The 26,528-nt window shown below is 45.0% G+C and overlaps 3 protein-coding genes across 8 annotated transcripts; 1 reads left to right on the plus strand and 2 right to left on the minus strand.

The window, feature by feature from the left end:
* Positions 1-414: 414 nt before the first annotated feature.
* Positions 415-19,447, minus strand: PIF1 (PIF1 5'-to-3' DNA helicase). Of its 6 annotated transcripts, XR_004358453.1 has the most exons (13): positions 18,288-19,447; positions 18,095-18,200; positions 17,892-18,017; positions 17,643-17,820; positions 17,015-17,129; positions 16,834-16,940; positions 16,292-16,431; positions 15,536-15,642; positions 14,892-14,979; positions 14,205-14,350; positions 13,024-13,215; positions 12,546-12,686; positions 11,927-12,264 (listed from the first exon to the last, which is right to left on the minus strand). XR_004358453.1 is itself a non-coding variant. In XM_032695831.1 (12 exons), the coding sequence occupies exons 1-12, from the start codon at positions 18,942-18,944 to the stop codon at positions 12,630-12,632; spliced, it is 1,995 nt and encodes a 664-aa protein (XP_032551722.1). In that variant the 5' UTR covers positions 18,945-19,447; the 3' UTR covers positions 11,927-12,629. The 6 variants fall into 6 exon arrangements, 5 of the variants coding, with proteins under 5 accessions (XP_032551723.1, XP_032551722.1, XP_032551720.1 ...); XM_032695831.1 differs by having other exon boundaries at positions 11,927-12,686; positions 17,643-17,796; XM_032695829.1 differs by having other exon boundaries at positions 11,927-12,686.
* FAM183A (family with sequence similarity 183 member A) lies at positions 18,911-22,051 on the plus strand. The gene is made up of 4 exons (XM_032695840.1): positions 18,911-19,075; positions 19,792-19,851; positions 20,612-20,715; positions 21,753-22,051. Exons 1-4 carry the CDS (start codon positions 18,943-18,945, stop codon positions 21,816-21,818), a joined length of 363 nt encoding a protein of 120 aa, XP_032551731.1. The 5' UTR covers positions 18,911-18,942; the 3' UTR covers positions 21,819-22,051.
* On the minus strand, positions 20,560-26,512 carry EBNA1BP2 (EBNA1 binding protein 2). Its single transcript, XM_032695834.1, has 9 exons — positions 26,389-26,512; positions 26,234-26,317; positions 25,952-26,109; positions 25,209-25,332; positions 24,020-24,109; positions 23,724-23,799; positions 23,374-23,464; positions 22,903-23,074; positions 20,560-22,558 (listed from the first exon to the last, which is right to left on the minus strand). Exons 1-9 carry the CDS (start codon positions 26,464-26,466, stop codon positions 22,508-22,510), a joined length of 924 nt encoding a protein of 307 aa, XP_032551725.1. The 5' UTR covers positions 26,467-26,512; the 3' UTR covers positions 20,560-22,507.
* Positions 26,513-26,528: the final 16 nt, after the last annotated feature.

Here is a 26,528-nt window from a genome sequence, read left to right on the forward strand (position 1 = left end):
GGCTGTGACACACCCCGACTACGGGGGGTCACTCTGGCCAGGGGCCGCCAGCAGGCACCAAAGGTGCCAAGGGAAAAAGCCCTGCCCTGCTTACAGGGCGGGCGGGCTGGGGGTCGGGAGAGCTCCGTTTCCCCCCTCGGGCGCGGAGGCGGGCACTCTCGCCCTCCTTACAGGGCGGTTGCCCCTCCCTCCGGGCAGCCACAGGAGCGCGATGGCAAAAGGCCAACGCCAAGCAAAGCAAAGGACCCAGCCCTGCTTACAGGGGGGTCCGCCCAGCGCCGAGCCGGCCGGCGCAGCCGGAAGCTGCCCGCCGGACTCTTAGGGATCCCTGCCCCGGGGATGCCAGGGAGGGGCCTTTGCCCAGAGGGCCTTTCTCCCGCCCCCTCTTGAGCGCGAAGCCGACGCTCCTCTTCCTCGCTCTTGCCTCAAAGTTGCACTCCAGTCTCTTCTTTCTTCTCTGACAGCTTCTGCCAAGTCAGGAGGATACAGTTGAGCCTGAGAAACACCAGCTCCTCCCCAAGAAGGAAAACATCCCTATACCCCCAGAGGGAGATCTCCAAGCTACTACCCACCCACCCACCCTCCCACAGGCCCCCCCACCTCCACAAATCCCTGCAAACTTCACTTGGGTTAGGGCACCAACAGCAGCAGCAGCTGCAGGGGCTGCGACGAGAGGGCAACGGATGGACTGCTGTTGCAGGGTCAGGGAGGTCCAGTAACTCTGTTTGACCGCCCAGTGCCCGTGAGACTTCTGCAGAACAATGGACACAGCCAGCTTACTCCTGTCATGAGGCGGAAGTTAAAGTGCCTCTTCCGTCACCACCAGTTCAACCAACAGACAACAAATGCACAACAGTTAAAACACCACCGTGGCACTCCTACCAAGAAACCAACCCACAGCCCTCGCCAGCCTCAGAACAGCTTCTATGCCAAAGACGGCCTGATGGAAGAGGAAGATTAGAAATTGACACCCTAGAAATTTTAGCGAGATGAGAGAACCAGAAAGAAGACAAGCAGTTTTGGATCCTGCAGAAGAGGAAGAACAGCAAACATGGCCTCAGCTACTACTTCAGCTCGAAGAAGAGAATACAGACTGGGAAAGCACACAAAACACAAAACATATTCCTCGGCCCAAGCTGAGACCATCATTGAAGTCAAAGCTACCAATGTTAAAATGGACAATATATATATTGGCTACATTGGTAACAACAGCAGCTGCTGGTTTTATGCTGCGAGAATTTCAGCTGAAACAACACAATCCACCTACTGACACAACCAACAATCTAAAGGTAACATTGCAAAACACAGCAGACATACAACTATCAGCTACCATATTTAACTTACTAAGTCACAAAAGGACAACTTTACTAATTGACAAATTATCTACTATTATAAAAGGTTCTTTTGTGTTACAGGGAGGAAGAATAGAAATACTAGGAGGGGCCCTAAATCGAGTATTTACTTCTCACTATTTTAAAATGCTGTTAGACAGTATGCCATACACAACATGGAAAACCAAACCTAAACAAGTAGCAAAGAAACAACCAATTACAATTTCAACTGCAGAAACACATAACCCTTTACACACAGTCACTGCAAAAGCCTTGATAAAGCAAAACAAACAAATCCCTCATACAACACAAGCCCAAAGATGCCTCACAAGGCTGCAACATACAGCAATACACACCTCCAAATCCATTCAAAACACAAACGTGCATAAATTGGCCTATACTCAAACAATTAGAATGGGAGGCAAAGACAGCAGTATCAAACATTTTTAACAACAGAACAGATGTAACCTCACAATGGCTCTTAAAAAACATCCAAACCTGTTTAACAAGTTTTCTTAAACTAGCACCCCCAAAACAAAACAGAGACATCATAACCAGCAATAGCCCAGACATTAACCCTGTTTTCATTGGACCCACTGAAATCACTCATTCTGTAGAACAGAGGCTGCCTCAGTCAAAGAGGAAGTCAATTAACAGCAGAGTTTTCCCAAAGGCAGTTTCATTGCAGCTAAACCCACAAGTGGCCCAAGAAACAAATAGCCCTAAATCCGTGATACAGTGGCCTTTCCTTAAAACAGAGGTGGTGCATTTACACACAACACTAGAAAACCATATAAACACAGCCTTGCTACGTACAAAAACCCTTTCACTAATCTATCAATCTCTCAAAGTAGAGCAAATGGATTTTCATACTTTTTACCCCTGTCTCAGAGTGCAAAAAGATTAAAATTTTTGAAAACCAAGATTTTACAAATGACTTTTTAGTTAAAGAAAAGGATAAAAAACACTTCTTGCATAATTGCCTTTGCAAAACAAGAAATAATGTGTTGCCCCTCAAACATAACAATGGTTTACTGCTTAACAACTGGGTGGAATTAGATTTTGTCATCTTCTACCACTATTCCTGTTCCTATAAAAACTTTCCTACTAACTCTTTGGCTAAACAAACAAGTGACTTGCCTTTTGGTGAGGAAAACAACAGGCAAACCCCTCTCATCTCTCACTCAAAATCTCCTTTCTTACATAATATGGGAAAAAGAAAGCAAAACATAGCGAACTAAAACTTTGTTAACTATTCGCTCATAGCACTGCATTTTACATTTTCAAGAAAATATAAATTTTACTTCTAACATTTGTGGTTTTTTCTTTATTGTTTTCAAATCAGTTTTCTTAAAAGTACTGTAAATTGTTTTCTTAACAATAGAAATAAAGGATAAAAACATTTACACATGGAATAAAATTTAGCATCTCACCATTTTAAAGCCCAATATATTCATTAATTCATATTTTTTAAATATAAAACTGGCTGATACAAAACTTTCATTAGGTTTAGCAGTTTCATATTCTTCTAGCTATGCTAAAGAATGCAAGATAAACCTTTTATCAATCAGCAAACAAAATTGCTACACATGTTATAAAAACTGGAGCAATATAAGCCATTTACTAGGGAGATAAATTTGAATTAAATAAATTTACCCACAGATTGTTTCAGCATATTTTCAGCTGATTACCAATCAATTGCTGGACTCAAGATGAAAAAGAAGATTTGAAACCTTCTTAGTGTAAAGAGAGAGAAAAATTCTCTTTGTTGCCTAAAAGCTCTTGCTATTGCCTTTCACTATGTAAATTCGTGTCATTTTAACCAAAAACATTAAAGTTTATTTCCACAAAACCAGAACACTACAGCTTTAAAATTTTTTTCCCTATTTTTTCATTAAGTTCTCAGTAGCTTTATTTGAATTATTAAAAGTAAAAGTTATTAGAAGTTATTAAATTCTCAAATACATCCACATACATGCAAGTATCATAACAATGTTATTCAAATAATAAGTATAGAATCTTAAACATCCCCATATTTGTTACATTCAAACATTCTCAAAACATTTTGCAATCACAGAGCAACATACATAATGTCAACAAGAGTGCAAAATAGCTGCTTGTAAATTGCAACTACCTGAGAGACTGAATTAAACCTGGTTACAGTTGCTCTTACTGATATTATTAAGAAATGGGGACTGTAAAACATTAAAAAAAAAAATTTAACAGGACCAACAATGGAATCTCCAATACAAAGAAAACTACACAACGAAAGATGTAGTAAGTAAATGGGACACTAAGACCATCTACATCTGGACAAACTAAAGAAGACAACGGAACAATAAGGTACAAACTGGGACTCTACATAAGTTTTACAACTTACTCATATATGCAGGACATTTAAATTGTTTTGTAAATAACCTATGAATGTTATAATTGATTCATGCTATGCTACTTTCACATCTCGAAGCCTCCTTCCTTCGAGATTTCACTAACCCTCATTTACCTAGAAAAATACACACCACATAATTCCTTGTTAATCACAGAAAATCTAACTCTTACATAAGACACATCCATTCACACACATTCCAGATAGAATAATACAACACACACTAGAAAAAGGCAAAAGATACTACCAAATACTAATTTGTTTTGCAATTTCAAACATTCCAAAAACCATAAACACAAACAATGATCCTGTATGTTATTCAACAAAAGCTAAAACACATCTCACAAATCAGAAGATATTCCATTCCACAAACATGCCGCACTCACCCACAGAACAATTGTAAAAAGAGCACACTGCACACTAAAAGAAATGCTTCAAAGGCAAAAAAAAGGGGAGTTGGTATATAGCCCCCAGGAACGCTTATGGAAAGCATCATATGTTCTAAATTTCTTAAACTGTGATGATATAAACCATAGCAGGTATGAATACCAACATAAAACTCAAATACTTTCATCTTCCAAAGCACCAGTTATGATTAAAAATCTAATATCTAGGCAATGGTCAGGACCAGTAGATCTCAGAACTTGAGGGAGGATATATGCCTGTGTATCCAAGGGTACCAAATTAAAAAGGATCTCTTCTAAATGTGTCAGGCCTTGTATTAGCCCTCCCTCACAACAGAAACAATCATCAGAGAAAATGAGTGAAGAAATTGGATTTGAAGAAACATAACCAACAATAGTAAAAGGAACACACCACATATTGAGAAACATGCTATAAAAACACAAAAAAGGGAGGGAAAGAGATATGGGTAAATGTACATTAACACTTCTTCAAAACAGGAACAATCACAAAGAAGCAATAAATAAACAGAACCAAAAGAAACACACAAACAGTAACCAATACAAAACCAAAACTGCATGATTCAAACACAATAAAGGGTTAAAGAATGCATGTGTGAGGAGAGAATGAAACAGTGGCCATCGGAATGCAAATGAGAAAGTTGAGTGGACACATGTATGTGTATGTGAATGCAAATACACTTTACAGCAAGATATCTTAAACACTCATTCAACAACACTACCTCAAACAACACTACTTCAAACAAAACATCTACAACCCAACACATTTCCCTTTCAAATAAAGATGGTGCCTTTACCCAATCACACAAAATTACCCTCAGATAAAAGATTCTACACATCTACAAACCCTGGGTAATTCAAGGTTGCTTGAATATTGCACAAACCAATAAAGTTGTAAACAGCTCAATAAAGGCCTTGTGATGATAGGCCCTGGTTTTTATAAACAGTTAAGATAAGATTGGTTACATTAAGGATGTTTAAAAAATGTATTGTTTTACAACTTGTTAATTATTTAGAGAAGGGGAGATGTGGCAAGGAATTATGGGAGTTGTAGTTTTCCGCGTTCTCACGCATGCTCAATCAATACTTGATTGTCATTGTTTGGAAGATCATGTGACATGTTTAAGCGCTATATTTAAACCAAACTGTTTTGTAATAAACCTTAATTCTGCCCTGACACTTGATTGTGTCACCAGCAGGGTTTGTGCCTTATTCACCACCTTACTCACACTTCACCTCACACTTTACCTGAGATCTTCCCTCAAGACATCCCCTGCATGTGCTTTCCAAGTTCCCTCAGCTTTACCGCTGTGAAACTCTCAGTCCCCTCTGTGTTACCTCACCAAGGGTGACGAACTTCAAGAAGCTTTTTCCTCAATAACTCCTCTGAAACACTCTGTATTACCTCTGTAACAGTCCAATCTGCCTTAGTGCGACTCCACAAACTTTTACCGAGCTTCGCTAAAGCGCCTTTCACCCGCGCCCGCCTCACGGACCGGGGAGTGGCGGGACACTGCGGCTGAGGGGAGGGCGGGAAAAGCAGCGCAGCCTCGGCGACCGACCCGACCCGACCCGTCTCGTCTCGTCTCCCTCAGGGCACCCTCAGGGATCCTGAGGTCACCAAGGGTGACGAAGTTCAAGAAGCTTTTCTCTCAATAACTCCACTGAAACACCCTGCTGCCCAACACTCTGTATTACCTCTGTAACAGCTCAAAATCTGCCTTAGTGCGACTCCACAACCTTTTATCGAGCTTCGCTAAAGCGCCTTTCACCCGCGCCCGCCTCACGGACCGGGGAGTGGCGGGACACTGCGGCTGAGGGGGCTGAGGGGGCTGAAGGGGCTGAAGGGGCTGAGGGGGCTGAGGGGGCTGAGGGGAGGGCGGGAAAAGCAGCGCAGCCTCGGCGACCGACCCGACCCGACCCGTCTCGTCTCGTCTCCCTCAGGGCACCCTCAGGGATCCTCGGTGACCCTTCGGAGCACCCTTTTCGCCCTGTGCCCCTCACAGCCCCTAAAGGGACACAGGAGACACCAGCGTAGCCCTCGGGGCACCCTCTTCCCCCTCAGAGATCCTCAGGGACGCATCGGGCACCTGCCTCCCCCCTCAGCAACATGCGGGAAACCTGTCTTCCCCTCAGTGACACATAGCACACGCTCCTTCCCCTCAGTGATACGGGGGGCACCAGCCTCCTTCTCTTATGACCCTCAAAACCCCTCAGTGACACTCGGGACACCACATATTTTGCCCCCCAAAATGTCCCCTACTCAGCTTTTCCCTCCAAGATTTTCAGTCTGTCCCTCCCACTTTACCTGACATCCTCCCTCAAAACATCCCCTGCATGTGCTTTCCAAGTTCCCTCAGCTTTACCCCTCTGAAATTCTTAGTCCCCTTTGTGTTACCTTACCAAGGGTGACGAAGTTCAAGAAGCTTTTTCCTCAATAACTCCACTGAAAGACCGTGCTGCCCTTCTGACGCTACTGCCCAACACTCTGTAATACGTCTGTAACAGCCCAAAATCTTCTCTAGAGCGACTCCACAACCTTCTATCGAGCTTCTCCAAAGCGCCTTTTACCTGCGCCCGCCTCACGGACCGGGGAACGGCGGGACACTGCGGCTGAGGGCGCTGAGGGCACTGAGGGGGCTGAGGGGGCGCGAGGGGGCGCGAGGGGGCGCTGAGGGGGCGCGAGGGGGCGCGAGGGGGCGCGAGGGGGCGCTGAGGGGGCGCGAGGGGGCGCGAGGGGGCGCGAGGGGGCGCGAGGGGGCGCGAGGGGAGGGCGGGAAAAGCAACTTAAAACCAGGCTGATCATATGTACAACTTCCAAGATAAATTACAAACTTTAAAAATTGTTTTTTAATCCAAGTTATTCTCACTAATCCACATAAATATTTTTGACATTTATTATGTTTAATAAGTCTGTCCAGCCTTCACCTGGAAATACTAAAAGATATGTGTTGCCTCACTTTTGTGAATTATGAGCTACTGGAATAACCTTAAGAGGTTTTAGTAATATTTTTACTGTCTAGCACTGTCTTCAAAATACATTATACCCTCTCTAAGCTGATATTTGATGATAGGGAATCACAGATCTTTCAATAAACAAAACAAGATCCAGAATCTTTAAAGACCTGGACCAGCTCCTAACCTCCAACAAAGTCTGGGCAAATCTCCCTGTAATTCTCAGGGTGTTAATAATTAAAAAAAAAAAAAAATATATATATTACATACCCCCACAGAAAACTGATATAGCCCAGTGGCTTGAGAAGAGTAGATGAAAAGTGTGGTTTGTGTACATATTCCCCAACTTGGTGACAACAACCATACATTTTGAGAAATAAGAGGAAAAAAACCTGAAATGCCAAACTCCATGTGATAAAAGAAATAATTATAATTAAAAATCTTAGCCAAATTTCTGTCAGAGGCATCTTTATCATAGCTCTACCTTCTTGCAAAGGGACTGTAATAAAAAATGCATTACAGTTACATTTAGAACACTGCAGGCTTAATCTGGTTGCCCACACATGGGCACATGGTACCAGTTAGGATGCTGCTGGTGCCTACCCAGCTGCCATCCCAGAAGGGCTCTCATAGGTTCTCTGTCACATCTGACAGCCCTCTGCATCAACACCATACCAAATTAAAAAAAAAAAAATTCAGCTAGTGCACTATTCAATAATTATAAGTGAAAAACTTTACTCTTAGATTTTTTTATCAACTTATTTTGCTTTTACAACCAGATTTCATACATTATATCCTAGTCAGTAGTTTAGCTAAAAAATTCCATCCAACATCCTTATAACCTGTAATAGAAACAAGCATAAAATAATTATACAGGAAGCAGTGAAATAGAGATTTTACACATCTAAATGCAATCGCTAGCAATTCAGGTCTTTTCTCATGCTAATAATAGAACTGCTTAGATTTAACAGCAGAAGACAATTGCATGTAACAGAGTGGCATAATACAAAATGAAAAACTTTTAATATCTGTGAGAAAAATTATATTATTAGCATTCATAACATAACCTATAATGTACTCTATTCCCATCACTTAAGAGTAGTATTTGTTTCATCTATTCAGAGCAACTCTGGATATGAAGATCTAATTCCTGGACACAATCTTATTACAGCATCAGAGACCAACAGGACTGTTGCTGCCTTTCCTGCACTCACAGGACTTGTGGGTACAGACTGTGAGGACACATTCATGTTTAATTATTGTGAAAATGTCACATAAAGAAATGAGAAGGGTGTTAAATCACTGTACAAAGATTTAAACTGGAAGCTGGTAAGGTTTTAATAACACTCTGCTTGTGAATTATGCTTCCAATAACACATAAATGTATTATGAAGCTTTTGTTGGTATAAAGCAGTTTCTTATTGTTTAATGTATTTGAAAAGAGAATGGCTGTACTTTGTGGTAACAGAAATGCCAATTATGTATCTAACTCTTAGTTTAATTCACTTAATGATAGCTGCAGTTAAGGCAAACACCAAGCTTAAATTCTTGCTCTTCAGTTTGTGAAAGCAGAGGACAATATTAATTCCCCATGTTTATGGGAGTGCAGTAATGGAAGCCTCCTTTTCCACAGAGCTGGGATCCAGCCCCCTGCTGCACAGCCATGTGCCCTCATGGAGTACCTCTCCCACAAGCTGGGCTCCAGCTGCACCCCGGGCCAGCTCCTACCTGGTGCCCCATGGCCATGACAGCTCCTCCATCACCAGCCATTCCCCCTCACCTACCACAGCGCCTCCAGCCTTTCCTCTGTAGCCCAGGATATCCAACCACCCAACTGCTGCAGGCAAGGGTGGTGGGGCAGTTTGAAGGATGCTCACACACTTGGTTCTTGGTGTATGAGGTGCCCATGCACATGTGTTGGGAATCTCTGTGAGGAGAGGTCAGGGCTGCCCCGTGCCCGACACAGAGAATTCCAACCAGTTCCAGGACAACCCCACCACGGGGCACAGCTGAGCCCCTCACTGACACTGGTGGTAACAACAGACAGAGGGGGAAAAACTGCAGAGTGTGGGGAATAAGATGTGAGAAATGATCACCCAGGTCAGAGGTGGAAGAGGAGCTCCAGGTGCCCCTGCAGCCCCTAGCGAGACCATAGTGGAGCAGACTTCTTCCTGAAGGACCACAGCCTGTGGAGAAGAGCCATGGAGGGGCAGGGGAGAAGCATGAACGCTAGGTTGTGTAAGTGGAGAATGGCATAGGTGCTTGCTCTGTCATGAGCCATGTGAATTGTCCTCACAAGAATCCAGCCTGCTAAGCCCACCTTGCCTCAGCAGGTGAAAGCAACAGCAGCACCAGACATTTTGAGGATGGCTTTTTGGCAGCCTTGTATAAAAAAGTTGCTCAGCCTTCAGATTCTTCTTCATTTTACTGACTAACAAAGAGAAGAGGAGCTCTGTTCTTGCAGTACACTTACCACAATAAAGAGTTCTTTAAAAAAAAAAAAATTCCACGTTGTCATACTGGGTTCTAGTGACAGACTGTCCCTCTGAAAGAAAAATCAACACATTATGGAAAACTTGGAAGAAGGGATATTTATTGTATTACAAGATTTTTACCTCATGTATATATGGAAGTATTATTCTGTTTAAAAAGGCCTCATCACAACCCTGACTGAAGGGGAGCCATGACAGAGCCTGACAGCTCAGATTTGTCCTGACTGCTTCTTTTCTGATTTAAATAGCAGCCTCCAGACCCAGCCCCCATCCCTACATCTGCTTTAGCTGGAAGTAAGAACATCCAAAATTTACACAGACGAACCCCTTTTGGCCTCAGAACAGCTGCCAGCCCTTCAAATACCACCACTATTCTGTTCCCACAGTTCCATCATTGAGAAGGCAACCACAATATTTCATGTATATTTAATACTAACACAAAATATTGATTAGCCTTTCCAGCTTTAAGTTCTGTTTAGCAATTTATTTCAAACCTCAGCTTGGCACCAAAAAAACCCCCATACAACTGGAAAGATTTCAGTCCCTAAATCCAGGAAAACTACAGTCAAGTGAGTTGCTTCTTAAAATCACAATTAGAAGTTTATTTGCATAATCACCACTCTTACACTCTAAATTATCTTTTCATTGCAGCAATACAGGAACTTTTTAAGAGATGTTAAAGGATTTGAGCCTGCATTATCTAATCACTCTTATACAACCTGTCAGTAAATCAATGTATTGTGTATGAGTGGACATGCCTGGCATATCCTTCCTAGCTATCTACCCCAAGAGTAAAACTCACTGACATTCTGGGCATTTCAGATCCCACACCTCAACCTCCAGTGCAACACAAAGCCTTCATACTGCAGCATCCCATCTCTAAAAACCCACAAGAGTACAAACTGGACCCAGCCCAGCCCCCTGACCAAGCATACAGGCTTTAAGGCAACCCCTTGGGCATCCCTGCCTGCCTGGACAGCCTTGCCCTGATGATCAGGGTACCCACAGCCTCAGCCCACCTGCACAAGGGACATGAGGGGTGAACAAAAGGAAAAACTCAACCCACACAAAGGTGGAGGATGCACATTGAGGCACAGCTGGAATTACACAGGAGGCACGAGTGGCACAGCAGAGTCTGTGCCAGGGCACCCACTGCAGAATAGCAGCATGAGAAAAGAGCAAGAGCGCTTCAAGATGGGGACACACAGCAGCTGGGGGAACAAGAGGTGTGCAAGGAGAGGCTAGAGCCAGCCTGCCACACCTGCACCCCCTGTGTCCTACCACAGGAGGAAGGAGCTGAACCTGAGCACACCATGCTCATGGGCACCCCACCTGGGTACTGGCCCTGGCAGCTGGGGGACACAGCCTGCAGCAGAGTCAGGCCCTCACCCAGCTCTAGTGGAAGCTCTTGAAGCTTGCAGGCCAAACAATCACACCTCAGTGCTCATCTGCACCAGAAATGATGCTTTAGTGTGCCAGCACCCTCCTTGCCAGGTGTGTCGGCAGGGAGAAGTTAATCTTCAGTTCCTCCCCAAGGTGGACAAACAGCTTACAACCAGCTCAAAGGATTGGAATGTGTTGTTTTAAAAAAATAATTTAAAAAGTTTACAGCCTGCAGTACGAGGGGGAAGGGGCTTGTCTTCCACAGGCTCCAGCTACTTCATCCACTCTCCACCAGACTTCTTTGAAGAAACAATGTGCTGATACATTAAGAACCCCTCTGAATAATAGTCACACTTCTGTCTTCTACTATGACTCCCTCCAAAACTCTACCTTTCAAGCCCAGAAAAAAAAACCCCAACCCCCACTTAAAATATGCATTTTGAAATCCTATTAAAACTGTTCTCTGCTATATTAACCACTGGCTAATCAACATCCTTTCCTGGCTTTAAGGAGAGCAGCTGCCAAGAAGTGACCTTCAACTCACTCACACAGCAGAGGTTTTGTTAGAGACTTTACCCTGCAAGAGATGAGTTCCAGCTGGATGTTATGTCATGTTTTAAGATGTTAAACACTTTAAAATATACAAGCTTTAAACAAAGTGCTCAAATACAAAGACCAAAGCTTTTCCTTAATTAAGACAGTATATTAGTTCTGCTTATCTCTGCTTTTGCTGAAACAGGTGACATTACAGCTCACTTCACATGTCCATAGCCATTATTCCCTATTTCACACTAAACTTCCACCTTATTAGTCAGACAGGTTTTTTTCCAGGAGCTGTTTTCATTTGAGCAAGCCTCATGTGTTTAAACAAGAGGAACTCTCATCAGTACCCATCTTCTCCCTAATGGAGTAACAGAACTTCACAATTCTTGTAGTTCCATGATTACAGGTATAAGATGTAGGAATTCCTCCTATCTTTAAACAGTGCCAGTTCATCTCAGAGGGTTAAAAGAATAAAAATCACATCTTATGCAACAGACTAATGAAAACACTACATATCAGGATAACAGGCAATATGTAACTGGCAGTTCTGCTTGTGGAGGAAGTTTTGCAAAGCCTCCTGGTGTCAAGCATCTGGAACACCTCAGCATGCTGTAAAGTAATAGCCCAGCTCCTTGCTTGCAGAAGAATCAAGTATGTATTCCAGATACTTAGCACTGCTTTCCCTTGTGTCAGCAGCTCCTGTGAACAGGTCCAATCCATCCAGACACCTTCCATCTCACAACAGAGGTATACTTGAAGAAAGGGACACAAGTTTCAGTCTATATATGTGGAGGATTAAATGCAACTAGGCAGGCAGCATAGAACCATAGGAAGGTCCTTCAGGAACATCCTTGTTCAGTCATTTTGTTTGCTAGAGTTGCATCTGTGACGCAGAAGTGCTTACTTAGGTCTGTGGGCTCACAAAGGGGCTGCAGAAGCCTTCCAAATTCCAGAGGCACAAGATACAGATACTTCTATATATCCAGAGTCAGCTGAATGAAGCAAACAGCTAAAAAAAGTCCTTTGACTTTACCTATGTTATCAAATATACTCAATAGCAAGATCACTGCATCTCAGCTGTCTGTGCTGACACTTCACAGAAACCAGGAGAGCATTATCAGCTGCCTTTCACATTCTCCTTCTCATCAGCATCTGAAGAGGTGTGTAGTGAATCCTTTGGGGAGAAAGAAGAAATTAAAAAAAAAAAATGGAACAGATTTCTTTTATGCCCACTTCCCCTTCATTCCTTACTGCAAGAGGAAGACCAAAGAATCTCAACCTATCCTTTCACCCACACAGCCAGGTAGTGTTATACAATCCCAAAACTACTGTAGATATTTTACCACCAAGAGCTGCCCTGCCACATGCTCTCTCTGCAGTTTCATCTCTCCTGCCACTACAAGTTTTAATTTGAATGGTCTTGCTTAGGAAGAAAAAGAAGCATCTCAGGGCCAACATCTCTCATCTTGGTAGCACAAAGCAGGCTTTGCTAGCATGAGGTTTTTCTTTACCTGGGTTAAAAGCTGGTGACGTCTCAGCTGTCTATAGAACTGCAGCACAGAAGGATCAGCTCTCACTACTTTTGGGTCAAAATCCAGAACACGGAGACCTGCAAGGCTACGGGCTCGGGAGAGGGCTACGTAAGCCTGCCCACTTTCGAAGACACGAGACAGGGAGATTTCCACACAATCTAAAGACATGCCCTGCCAAAGACACAGAGAACTTTGTTACAGAACAAACAAACAAGAACACTGTGCTGTACCAACACTAACCTGTGAGTCTGTCAAAGGTACCGTTCTTGGTGTAAGGGCTTGAATAAAAAACAAAACAAAACAAAGAAGTCTTTTGTTTTACTGTGTAACTGATTAAAAGATGAGAATCAGAAAGGAAAGGCAATTTCCTACTGTCAGTAAATTGCTAGCAGATAGTAGAATCCACTAACTCCAGAGAACCTCTTGTTGCATGAAACTCTGTAAATCCCATCTAATCAACACAGCAGGGAAAGAAATCCTGCTGGTTTCACTCCTAGTAGTTAACTAGAACAGTCACCATTCTCAAGCAGTCCTCAGGCAAATCAGAGAGTTTGGGTCAGGCCTCTCTGCAGGGCTGTCCTGGGTACAGCAGAATTTACAGCCTGCCCTGGTTTAAACAGTGGCACAGGAACAATAAGCAGTGGCATGGGAACAAACTCACAGGTCTCCCAAGACCAGTATTTATCAAAGTGTATGAAGTCTTCTGGAAGGGAAGGAACTTTGAGAAAGTTACACTGTTACATTGAAAAAACCCAAACACACACCACCAAAGAGTGAGTCCAGCCCAAAAAGCACAGCTCTGGCTCTGACAGCTGCCTCAGTTATACTGCAAACCTCAGAGTCTCTAGTGCTGATGACTCTCAAGGAAACACTGCTCTCATCAGCTCACAGTGGTAAATAATGCTGCTTTATAGTCCAACACCAACTATGCAGATGGCAGCACCCCGTGGAAACTCCAGCAGTGTATCTAGTCCATCTGTGACCCTATAGGCAGGCATCATGAGCAGAAGAGGTGCAGCTGAACACACATATTCTGGAGTTCCCCCCCCAACAAGGGCCTTTCAGCTTTCCCTTTTGTTTTACCAGCAATGCAAGCTTACCCAGGAAATAAGGCTTATAATAGTGTGGAAGTCTTTAGACAGCTGTATAAGAACACTCACCTGACTCTTGTGAATGGAAATGGCCCATGCCAATTTTAAAGGCAGTTGTTGACGACTCAGGTGAACTCCTGATGGTCCTTTGAAGACCCATTTCTCCATTCTTATGACCTGTGTGACCCCACAGAGAAACCTCACCTTAGGCAGCCCTGTAGGAATGGGAGCAGGAGAGAAACAGGGATGTATTCCTGACAGTCAAAAGCCAGGAAGTCAGCAGCCTAAGAACACTTTTTTTCCCCCCCTCCTAAACCAAACCTAAACCCACAGATAGTAAATAGCATGCACTGAAATGATGTTTGGCACCTACTTAAGGCAGGAGAATTAAAGTCAGGTAATTTATCAGCTGAGATGCGGAGAAAAATACACATTGCAGGTAGCAGAACATTATTCTTTGAGAAAAAACAAACAAAAACTTGCTTGAACAAAACAAAACAGGAAATGCAAATGAGCACCCACATCTAGACAATACAGAAAACCAAACACAAGAAGCCCATAGATAGCTACAGTTGATGCAGTGCATGACATCACAGCTGGTGAGAGCCCCAAGCCTGCAGAGATCTCCTCCCTGCTTTCCCTCTAATTATTCTTACCAGGCAGTAAACAAAGTTGAGAAGTCATCAGCCATCAATGAAAAATCATTTTGTTATTTTTCCCCTCTTCCTTCAACAAGAGATTAAGATGCTTACTTACCCTTCTCTTCACTTTCAAATCCTACAACAATGCCTCGTGCCCCGTTCACCAGCCCTTGAGACACATCCAGATTCTTTGCTAGCATCACCTACAGAGAAAAAGAAAAATCCTTCAGTGCACTGGGTTTACAGTCTGTTCAGCCACCTGCAGCTAAACTTCTTTCCAGGAAGCATAAGCACATCAGGCTGATATGGCCACATCATCCTATCCTGCCTATTGCAGGACAGAGCACCATCTCCAACTGAAATTATTTCACAGCCTTTCCTTCCTAGGATTCCCAGCTATTTTACAGCATTGAACACTTCACTTGAGCTGCTTCTGTCCACAGCTATGAGCTGCCTGTGCTCTCTGCTACTGAAAACTTCTAAACCTGATTGGAAAAGTGTGTCAAAGTCACAGCAATCATCATTGTCCCCAAGACATGGACTGCACTCAAATCAAACTCATTTTCTATTTGGACAAGATTCCAAGCAGAGAAGATATAAAAGATTGGAATAGAATCTTCTGTTGGCCTGGCATAGACATTCTATATTTAATCTGCATTCTGTATATTAATCTACTCTATATATTTATCTGATATTTCTTTATTTTTCTTATACCATTTGATCTGCTCTTCTATCCCATGTGTATGTACACATACTTACCTGAGCTCCAAGCTTCAGCTCAACTCTACCACCCACAGGACACTGAGCATCAATTAACTTCACTAGCATTGGGTCACTATCCAAAGCCTCAAATGTGTGCACTTCTCCTGTTAAGGAAAGAAAGACATAACAAATTGCAGCTGTTGAACACATTATACACAGCATGGCAGGAGGCTCAGTATTTATTTCTAATAGCAATTCCTCTTTTAATATCCATTCTGCTCTGCTGCTAGGACATCTTCACACAAACCTTGTCACGTCTAACAACAGAGAGCTCACTATTGCCTCTCTTCCCAACAGAATTTGCAGAGCATGAAAAGGCACAGGAATCAAAGGCCAGCAGTAAATAAGAAGTGAGCAGCCAGCATTTTGAGCATATGACCAGTTTCGTTTCCTGCCAACATCAGATCACTAAAGGAAGTATCCAGAAAGTATTGCCAGAAAGGGAGGCAAAAATTGAGAAAGCCCTTAATAAGATGCTATAGAAAGAAAAAGCAGAGGTGTGGAGGCAATAAATGACCAACCCTGTTTCATAGCAATCAATGAGCTTGCTGTCTATTACACACCAAGAAGTGACACTGAATATTTAACCAAAAAACGGAAGTTTTTCCCCAGGCAGCCCAACTCCAACACACAGAGCTTTGACTGGTGCTGCTGTGCATGACAGAACACTAGTTCTTCCTGACACCACAGTATCCCCATTACATCTACTCAGAGCGCAGCCCCAGAGTCAGCAGTTTCCTCCAGGGAGTTCACCTGATAGCTGTTGCAAGCGTCTCTCATTAGTTATTTCAACATCATCTTTATGGGTGCAGAGCCGTGTAGCCAGGATCCCATCACGCTCAGACCTGTTGGTAGCCGTCTGCATCAGCTGCCTGGTAACCTCCTCTGTGCACCTGGTAACCAGGAAAAGGGAGTTATTCTTTAAAGTGATCAGGAACAGGTCTTGAGCAGCAGTAACCTTCACACAGCTGGATCTGTCTGTGCAAGCTGCAGGCCTCCAGAGAGGAGGACAGAGAAAGATATACAAAAGTTGGAGAGCAGTGACAGTGTGTGTGCCCCAGCCACTGCCAGCTCAGGATCCATTGAATTAACTCACAGAAATTAAGGAGAAACCCTAGAAAGTGTCCTTCCTTATTAGAGCAGGATATATGAAATCTGCCTACATTAACTAAAGCTTTTATAGCTTTTGCCCCCAGCTACATATTCCTGATAGAGCCCAGAAAAGTGACAAACTGCTCTTTCTTCTGCTCTGTAGGTGGGGAGCAGAGATTACAAAGAGATGAGTTTCTCCTCACCTGCCTAAACGGATTGCACTCAGGAGTGAGACAAAGGTCTTGTCAGTCTGTCGCCGCACTTCAGTCAGCTCCATGTTTATGTGGATGCATTTCCTCCAGCTTTTTGCCTGCAAAAATCATTCTCTGGTTAAGAAAGAGGCAAACTTGAAGTATGAGAATGAGTTTAGGGGCAGTTTTGTACCTGAAAGCAGAACTTGGTTTCTTCATTAGGCTTGCAAACTGGAGGTAGCTGCAAGAAGTCCCCACAGATGATTAGCTGAATTCCTCCAAAAGGCTCATCTCGTTTTCTGACTGCCCTGAAAGCGATGGAAGAGAGAAGTTTTGAATGTCCTCCAGAACCTGGACATACTCAGATTCAGAAGTTACTTCTTAATCTGTCAGGATATTCAAATATACACCACAGATGTTTATCCTCAGCTGAATCAAAAGAGCTCAAACAATTAAGCAATGGTAAGATATTAAATTTGCTTTGCTTATCCACCCCAGATGCCATTACTAATCTTTCTTTGGTGGCTGTTATGCTACAGCTGCTTCTCTCTGCAAGAGAGAACTTCTGGGAACAGCTGTATTCTGGACTCAGTTCAGGAAATGGAAAGAGCAACCAGAACAGCCACAGCTGTAAGTGAGGAGGGGACACAATCAAAACCTATTTCATGATAAAGATCTGCCCAGATGCTATGATTCCATGCTTCCTTGCAGTCCTATGCCAGCAGCTGTCTTGTATCAATTCACAAAACCAGAGGAAGGAAGCAGCCTGGAAATTTAGGAAAATTCATTTCAGTTAGTTGTTTGACCTGACATTTGCTCACCTTGCCACTGCCTCCAGCCTGTCAAAGAACTTTCCATCCACCATTGAGATCTCATCGATGATCAGGTGCTGGCAGGCCAGCCAGTGCTGGCGCACCCCTGGCCTCTCTGCCAGCTGAATGCACTGTTCCAGCGGTGCCTTTCCAGAGCCGATCCCTGGCAGGGCAGAAGAAAGCAAAGCTTTGGCAAGTTCCTGATTCATTGGGAAGGAAGTGAAAGCTCCCAGCCCCTCGCTGTCGGGCAGGCATTACCTGCAAAGGCATGGAGAGTGGTGCCACCGATGTGGCAAGCGGCCACTCCCGTGCTGGCTGTGGCATAGGTGACGTTCGGAGGGAGGGAGCCCACGATTCTCTTCAGCAGGAAGGACTTCCCAGTCCCTTCGAGGAGAGAGAAGCAACAGGTCAGCAGCGAGGCCCGAGGGCTTTCCCCAGCGAGAGCCGCCGGGCGCCCTCACCTGCGCAGCCGGTGAAGAAGATGCTCTTCCCGCTCCGCACGGCTCCCAGCACCGCCTCCTGCTCCGCCGACAGCCGCGCCGGGGGCCGCCTCTCGGCGCGGGGCACCTGCGGGACAGACAGGAGCGGTGCGCTGTGAGGGCAGCGCCCGAACCCGGGGCCGGTACCGGGTCCGCCCCTCGCCCCGGGACCCACCTCGGCGGGGCGCTCCCCCCGCCCCTCCCCGCAGCCGCGGCGGGGAACGGGGTTGTGCAGCAGGTCCCGCTCCTGCACCGGGCTGATCACGGCGAAGGACGCCGGCGGCCGCTCCAGCAGGCGCGGGGGGCGCGCCGGGCCCCGCGACCCGGCGGTCACCTTGAGCCGCAGGAGGCGGAGGAAGCGGCGCAGGGCGTCCGGGGGGCAGTCGGAGAGCAGGACTTGCGCGCCGCCCGGCCCCACCCGCACCGCCGCCCGCCCCTCGCCCGCGAACCGCGTGAAGAGCCGCACGGCGTCCCCGCTCAGCGCGAAGCTCAGCACAGCGGCCGCCGCGCCGCTGCCGCCCACCACCCGCAGCACGGGCTGGCGCAGCTCGTTGCGGCCCAGCAGCACGGTGGCGTTCCGCAGGACGCGGCGGCGCGGGCCACAGCCCCCCGGCAGCGGCTCCTCCACGGCCGCCGTGCAGCGTAACTGCGCCGCCTCCATCGCCCCCCCCCCGGCCGTTTGAATGCGCCGCGTGCGCCGCCGCCAATGAGCGCCCGGGGGATTTAACTCGGCGGCCAATGGGAGGCGGGAAGGCGAGCGGGCCAATGGGCGGCCCCGCGGGCCGCACGTGAGGCGTTGCCAGGCAGCGGGACGCGGGGCCGGCGCGGCCATGGCCGCCCGCGGCGGGCAGCGGGAGCGGCCGGACGCGGTGCAGCTGGACCGGCTCCTGAGCGAGCGGGTGCACAAGGAGATGCGGCACCAGAGGCTCTACACGCAGTACACTGTGAACCCGCTCCAACCCGGTGAGGCGGGGGCGGGCCCGCAGCGCTCAGCTCTGCGCGGCGGGGACAGGCAGCTGCACCCAGGAACGGCAGCAGCGGCCAGGGACAGGGGTAGAGCTGGAAGGAGCAACCAGTGGGCCTTTCTTTCGCCTGAGGAGCCGGTCCGCACACTCAGAGGCAGCAAGGAGACATGCCCCGGATAGCCTTTAGTAACCCTGGAGAAGTGAGGCAACTATTTAGGATACGGAACCCACAAATCCTGAGCAAATACAGAGCTAGGATGGGGTAGAGAGCCCAATCACTACACCACGTTCCTTCAGCCCCTGGACCTTCTACCTGTCAATTCAGTCACAGAACATCACAGTTTGTGCTGGCACAGACAGATGATGGGAGTATATTTTACAGTAAAATAAAAACCAGAGGAAAATAATTTCCTGAGACCTGGCACTTGCAGGCCACCACTTGAGTGGGGTGGGACTTTGGTGTGGTGAACACAGGCAGCATTCAGTAGAAGGGCCTTGAGCATGCTTAAGCCCCTTGCCTTCCTAGGAAATTGCCATTAATCAGTATTTCTAACTCATCTTCTGCTATTAACATGCCGTTCTTCCTTTACAGCTTCAGTGAAGTAGCTGGGTCCACACTGGGGAATAACCAAAAAGAACATCTGCAATGATACACATTCTGTACCTGGCTGTGATGCTAAATTCATGTTATTCACCTGCATCATTTCTTTCCAGTTTACACAGTCACCAGGAAGCCAATGTCTTGGCATGACAATATAGACGAGCCAACAGATGGTAAGAAATCTCTGAAAATTCTTTTTTTCAAAATTACCTAAGAAAATTACTAATAAATAAGATTTAATAATTCCAATCAGTCTAAAACATCATGTCTGTGGAAACGCCTCTGTGACCGTACAAGAAAATTAAAACTCATTCATGATTTTTGTTAAATGTGAAGCAGGTTTTATTCCACTTTAAGGCCCTTTCCCATTACTTTTTATTATCAGCAAAAGTTTGCATTCATGCAATTGTGCTATTTGGTTTTAGTTAAAAACTATACTACACTATAAAATATATATAAAATTCTTTATATTCATATTATAAAATTTTGCTTGAGAATCTAAACCTCCCCAAAACAACTGGAAACATGATCTACACACACGTTGCCTGTCACTGCAGATTCTACTTAACCACCACACACAGTAAACTGCTGAAATGACTGTCCAGTCTTGCTTTAGAGCACTGGTAACAAGAACTGTGATAGCAGCTGCTCCCTTATTTTTAACATGCTAATTTTGTCTAAAAACCTTAATGCTCAGGTAAGAATTAACACCAGGCAAATCTTGAAACTGCATCAGGAAATAATGAAGTAGAAATGTCACCCTGCATTCTCTGACACTGTAATTCACAGAAGCACAGAGGTTGCTTTTATCCTTGGCTTTCTTGCTATGGCTTGGACAGCGTTAAGTTGTCCCATTCTAACACACATCCACAGGTGAGTGATTTTTAAATTTTTAAATACTTTTATTTCTATTTGTGTCTCTTAAACCAACAGATGAGTTCCTGAAACTTTTTCATCGCGCTGCACTGCAGCCAAGACAGAAATATTCAGAGCCGCAAACTGAAAGCCAAGAAATTGGCTGGAATACAACACCTCTGGTGAGTAGGACTCAGCTCTTTGCAAGATTCAGAGGTGTTCAGTCCACCACTGAAAGATACTCATGCAAGAAAATAATTTGTGACAAACATGGAAAACAGGAATGACTAGGAGCGAGCAGAGCTGTTCATAACCAGTTTTTAAAACTTAGACCTAAGAGGACTCTTCACACTGGCACAGGCTTGTGAACACAGAAACAGCAGACCTCCCTGAGAAACCTGAATGCAAAATATGTACAGTGACAGTGGACCCCAAGCACAGTGCCAAATGTCATGTGTGTACTCACTGTTTACTAAAGCCTTCAGCCATGAGAAATGGTGTAGTGAGCAACATGAAGTGACATGTAAGTACTGTGAAAAGAAATCTGCTGCTGCACAGTATCTTTCAATCAAAAGTGCACGCATTTCATTCAGCAATGAAATTAATAATCATCTAAGTATACCCAGGGCAGATACACCACTGAGGATTCATCTGGGGAAGTGTGACTAAATAGGAGGTAAAGAAGTATGATTAACAAGCTGAGACATCAATCATACCTGACAAACAAATAGCTGTGATGATGGCTGACTTTATAGTGTTTTCAGAAAGGCAAGTGAGGATCTCATTAATTTTGGCCTGTTACAAAGAAAACTAAGACAAATAAGAAAATAAGACAGTTTTCCTCAACTTTTCATATTATACATCAAATAAACTAGTCACTCCTGACAAGGGTAGAGGCAGACATGCCAGCTGGGCTTTATGGTGTTAAAATAGTGCTGGTAGGATTAGACTGGCAGGAAAGAGGCAACTAAATGTGCATGAAGGGAAGCAAGTTCAATTTATAGGGTCAGGGCTCATAATACTGTTTGTTAATCTTGCCTTTTTCACCAGGTTCTACCATAATGAAGCAGTTCTACCATCACAGTACGGTGGCACCTTGCTCGTTTTTCACTTTGACATTTCTCAGCAGCACGAACACCATGCATCACTCTTCCCAGGACGGACTGCTACTACCAATTTTAGCAAAAGCACATGCCTATTTGTCATTTTTCTTTCCCAGATTCCTGTGGACCGTAATGATTGCAGACTCCACTTCCCACGCCGGAAAACCGAGTTCACTACATAAATGGCTGCCCTAGGGCATGGGGAGGAGGAGAGTAAGAACCTTCAGCAGTAGAGGGGGAAAGCCACAAACTCAGATAGACTGTTAATGACATCTAATGTGTTAGGCCTGCTTGTTAATAGGCAAGTCTGGTAGAATTCTAGTAAGAGACAATAGAAAAGGGAAGAGAGAACCTCAGTCTGTCCAGATTTACAGCCTGACAACACTGACAGAAATAAACTTATAAGACTGCTGTATTCGTCTCGTTGCTGTTTCTAAACCAATCTATATGAATAGTCTAAAAAACCACTCTAACATCTTGACAGGCTTCAGACTTCTTATTTTGACATCAGCAACATGACCCAGAACTCGAGGTCTCCAACCTCACATCAGCAGTAGTGGTGAAAAAAAGCTGTCAGAATGAAGGGGACAAAGGGCAGGCTCCAGCTGTCATTCATAAAACAGCTAAACATGAGTTACACATAGTTCTGTGCAAACCATTTAATGCATTCGCACACCAAAGGTTTACGTAGAAAACAATCCTTCAACAAAACAGGACGAAGAAATTAGTGATAAGGCACTAGTTTCCACTGACTCTTTTCCATGCCACTTGGAAGCATCCAGCTTGCTCCATGGTTAGCTGCTTGATGCCAGCAGAAGCACATCTTGCAACACACAGACACACAAGAACCCCAGTGGGAAGCACAGTCCTCTTAGCGTGCTCGGTTCTTCATTTTCTGCCTTGCTCTCTTTCCAGGTCTCTTCTGCAACAAACAGACAGATTGAGATCTTTATTTTCATGTTCTCAATATTTGTTCTATTTCTATAGCTTGGGGAGGATACCAAGGAGAGGGTATTTGTCAGTACATCTAGAGAGGGAGGTTTTAGCACACAGGTAGCAAGTGGTATTAACTCCCCTGCTCATTTCCCTGCTGATACCAAACCACTGTTCTCAGCTCTGTCAGCAACCCAATTATGCTCAGCTCCCAAAGACAGGCATTATCACTTCCTGATGCTGTAGGCACCCATCATGTACTCAGCTCTCCCTCCCAGATGAGGGCTGGCTTCTCAGCCAACCAGGAATGTTTGCATACAACATTTTACTTACATTGAGGGCTTTCTTCCCTCCTTTTCTTGCTTTTCCTGGGCCTTTGTTGTGAGCCACTTTTGACTGGAAGCTGGATACATCATTAAAACTTTCTTTTGTGTTCCACTTTGAGCCTTTCTTCTTCCCACCAAAACCAAACTTCTGATTTTTGTATCGTCTTTTGGCATTTGGTCTGAAAAACAACCAAACAGCATCATTGCCCTACATTCCTTTCCTCAGGAAGCTCTCAAGGCACAGGTATGTGCTGACGGACTCCCAACAGCCATCATAAACCTTTTCCCCCATAACAAAGATGCAGAAATTAGCACATTTCAGTCTCCGTGCCATTCTGGCCAGTTTTATTTCTCCCTAGGGACAGAAAGCCACCTTGGACTTATTTTAACAAACACTCATGCTCCCAAAATTATCCCCCAAAAAGACAGAAAAGAATCAGACATTCTATGTTTAAACATCTTTCATTTCCAGCCTCACCCCTTCTTTGTCCGTTGACTTGCACTGCCTTTTTTATTCCCCTGAGACGACGTCTGCTCGTCATCTAGAAAGTCCAGCTTGTCAGACAGCCCTGCAAGAGCGAAGACATCACAGCTCAGAAGAAGCAAATTTTCAGTCTAAGGAAGTAATAGCAGCAAGTCACCCTCACTGAAGAACAGCTACCTGGGAGGCTTTTCACTGGCACTGGCACATGGTTCTTTCTGCACAGCAGCCTCCCAAGCTCAAGGCCCAGAACTACAGATGTAGTGACCACCCCTCACACTGCCTTACATTGCTCACACACCACTGCTGCCATCACACATTTGCTCTCTTAGTCAAATTAACTTTACCTTTCTGGTATTTCTTGACTGCATTCAACATATTTTTTTTCTCCTTCTGTCTCCTCTGCAGAATCTCAGTTTGCACCTGTGATTAGAAGCAGAATGTTAGTTTTGTTCCTTGCAGTGTCCTATAATTTTTTTTTTAAGGTATCCTATCTTTAGCTCTGTTTTCCTTCAGAAGCTAGACAGAAGACTAGACAAATTCTATATATTTTAGCCAGGCTCTGGTGGTCTCACTTTCCAAGCTGCTCACTCAGGCTCTAGATTCTTGTCACAGATTGTAGCTCCCTTTTGCAGCTCCTCACCTTCTTGCCGTATTTTCTCATTGCACGGAGCTGTTTTGCTTTCTCAGACCTCTCCATTGCTTCCTGTTTACTCTTAAGCTTCTGTCGAATCTTATTAGGGGATAGAAAAAATGAGATTTATGAGTAACACAAAAGAAAATAAGAGAATTTTATGATTGCTTAACAGTCCTTAAATCAGTATTTGTGAAATATATATGGGTGTAAAAATCATCTCTCAATCAGATCATGCTTATAAGGCATAACATCCTTTCAGATCAAGGCTAAAACAGTTATTACAGAAACTCCTGAACTGATCTGTAGCCAAAATCTGGTTGAAAAGACAAACAGAGACAAGACAAAGCCTTATAATGGGCTCTAATGGAACCAAGATTATCTTGTCAGTCTACTCGGGTGCATGAAGAAAATTTGATAGTTTCTGTCTTGTCATTACTGAAAGTAAAGCACTGAAGAAGAGTCAATAATCCTGTGCCATAGAAAACATCTTTTCCATTCCCTCCTTGATCACATTTTTATAAGGATGCCACATTACAAAGGATTACAAGGATTTCAACACAGATCTTCTGGATTCAGTCTGTGACTCCACTAGGAGATAGAAACTGCTGTTCAGACAAAGCCAGCAAAAGAAAAGAACAGTAATGTGCAGAATTGATTTAAGCCTTAGCACAAGCCATTTATTACTCTTCATCTTCTCTAAAAAGGTTCTATCAAACACCAAAACAAGTCATACATGAATCTCCAAATTAGACTCCAGCTCATGGTTTTTTAACTTATACAATAGTCTTTTTTCCAAATCCAAAACAAAAAATAGAGTTCCCTTTTGAGCAAAGACTACAGTAAAATGCAAGTTCATGAAAGTCTTACTTCCTACACGAATCTGACTTTCTATTCAAGACAGATTCATTCAGTAACAGATAGTCTAAAATCACCAAGAACCAGAACACGCTGACTATAAACAAAGAGTGATAAATAGGAAAAAAAGGATCGTGTAAAAGACACAGTCAACTGCAAGTCTTATGACAAAGAGCAAAAACACAGCCAACTTTACAATCACTCACATTGAGAAAAATTCTCCATTTTTAATATTAAACACATTCAGGACAAAGTATAAATAGGGTTTTCTACTTTATGTTCCAAACTCTTACAGGATAAAACCAACACATTACACAAGAAAGAAAGACATTGCACATACCTTCTGCATCTGTTGGTCTGATTTGGCCATCTCTGCAAAGTAATCATCCGGCCTCCTGGTCGGAACCTGGAGCTTCCGCAGCCTAGGAAGGGCTTCCAGGACGGCTGCCTGAGCCTGCCGGTAGCTGGGAGAGAGCACAGCACCAGCTCTGTCACTGCACCAGCTCTGTCACTGCATGTCAGGCATCCCACAGCACTGACAGAAACTCTGAGCACACCAGCTGGGTGATACTGGGATCTAACAAGCATTGCTCTAGAATGACATCAACATTCTGTGTACATAAATGCTAGTGAAAGCAGTTTAGGTGCCAGTACAATATTAAGACTTGTATCTCGCACATATGCACTTATTGCCAATTACAGTTTAATATGTTGGAATATAAAAGGCATAGCAAAGCAAAAGAACTGTAAGAACACCAAACCAAACCCACAAAGAAAAATCAGTATCTTGTATTACAGCCTTAGTGCTGATACCAAGGCACTTTTAAAATATACTTTTCAGCAAAGGATGGAAGCCTGTTGGGAAAAGGGAAATTATTTATTTTTAGTCACAAGGCAAGTTAAATATACTAGCATTAATTTGTAGTTATTTTGGAAAACATTCAGAGCCATCAAATCTTAAATAACACGGCCCAAGAGTGACAGTGCCAGTGACAGGCACCCTGCAGCACACTGGTGAAACGCAACTACAAGCACGCAGCAGCACGCTGAGACCCCACATGAAACCTCTTTTTTGACACTTACAAGCTCATCTCTCTCTGGAAATCATTCTCAGGGTCAACGGCATCTGTGCTGGAAGCGCTCTGGGCGACGGGGTCCACGACGGGGCCCAGAGTCACGTCCAGCCTTTCCACCCACGCGAGCTGCTTCCCGAATTCGGCCAGGCACTGCTTCAGGCCGTCCTGCGAGAGAAGCACAGCTCTGCACGGCCCCGCACGGCTGGCCCGGCTCAGGCTCGGCTCACACCGCAAACCCCCGCCGCCGTGCGGAGCCCCGCAGCCCTCCCTGCCCCGCAGCCCCGCTCACCGCGTCGTTGCGCCGCTTCGGCCGCTCCTCCAGCACCACGTTGAGCCCCGGCTTCAGCTTCCCCCTCGCGAAGGCCTCCTGGAGCTGTGAGACGGGCACGGTCAGGCCGCGGCTGCCGGGGGAGGCCCCGCCGCCCACCGCGGCCCCGGTCTCACCTCCGAGTCCGAGAGCGAGGAGTCCTCGGAGTCCGACCCGAGGTCCGAGAGGGACTCCCGCCGCGCCATCGCCGCCATCGCCGCCACAGCCACCGCCCCTTCCGCCCGCGTGCACCGCCGCTTCCGGGCACGGCGGGGCC

Source organism: Chiroxiphia lanceolata, chromosome 9 (genome assembly GCF_009829145.1).
Source record: "Chiroxiphia lanceolata isolate bChiLan1 chromosome 9, bChiLan1.pri, whole genome shotgun sequence".
In the NCBI taxonomy this organism is placed as follows: Eukaryota; Metazoa; Chordata; class Aves; order Passeriformes; family Pipridae; genus Chiroxiphia; species Chiroxiphia lanceolata.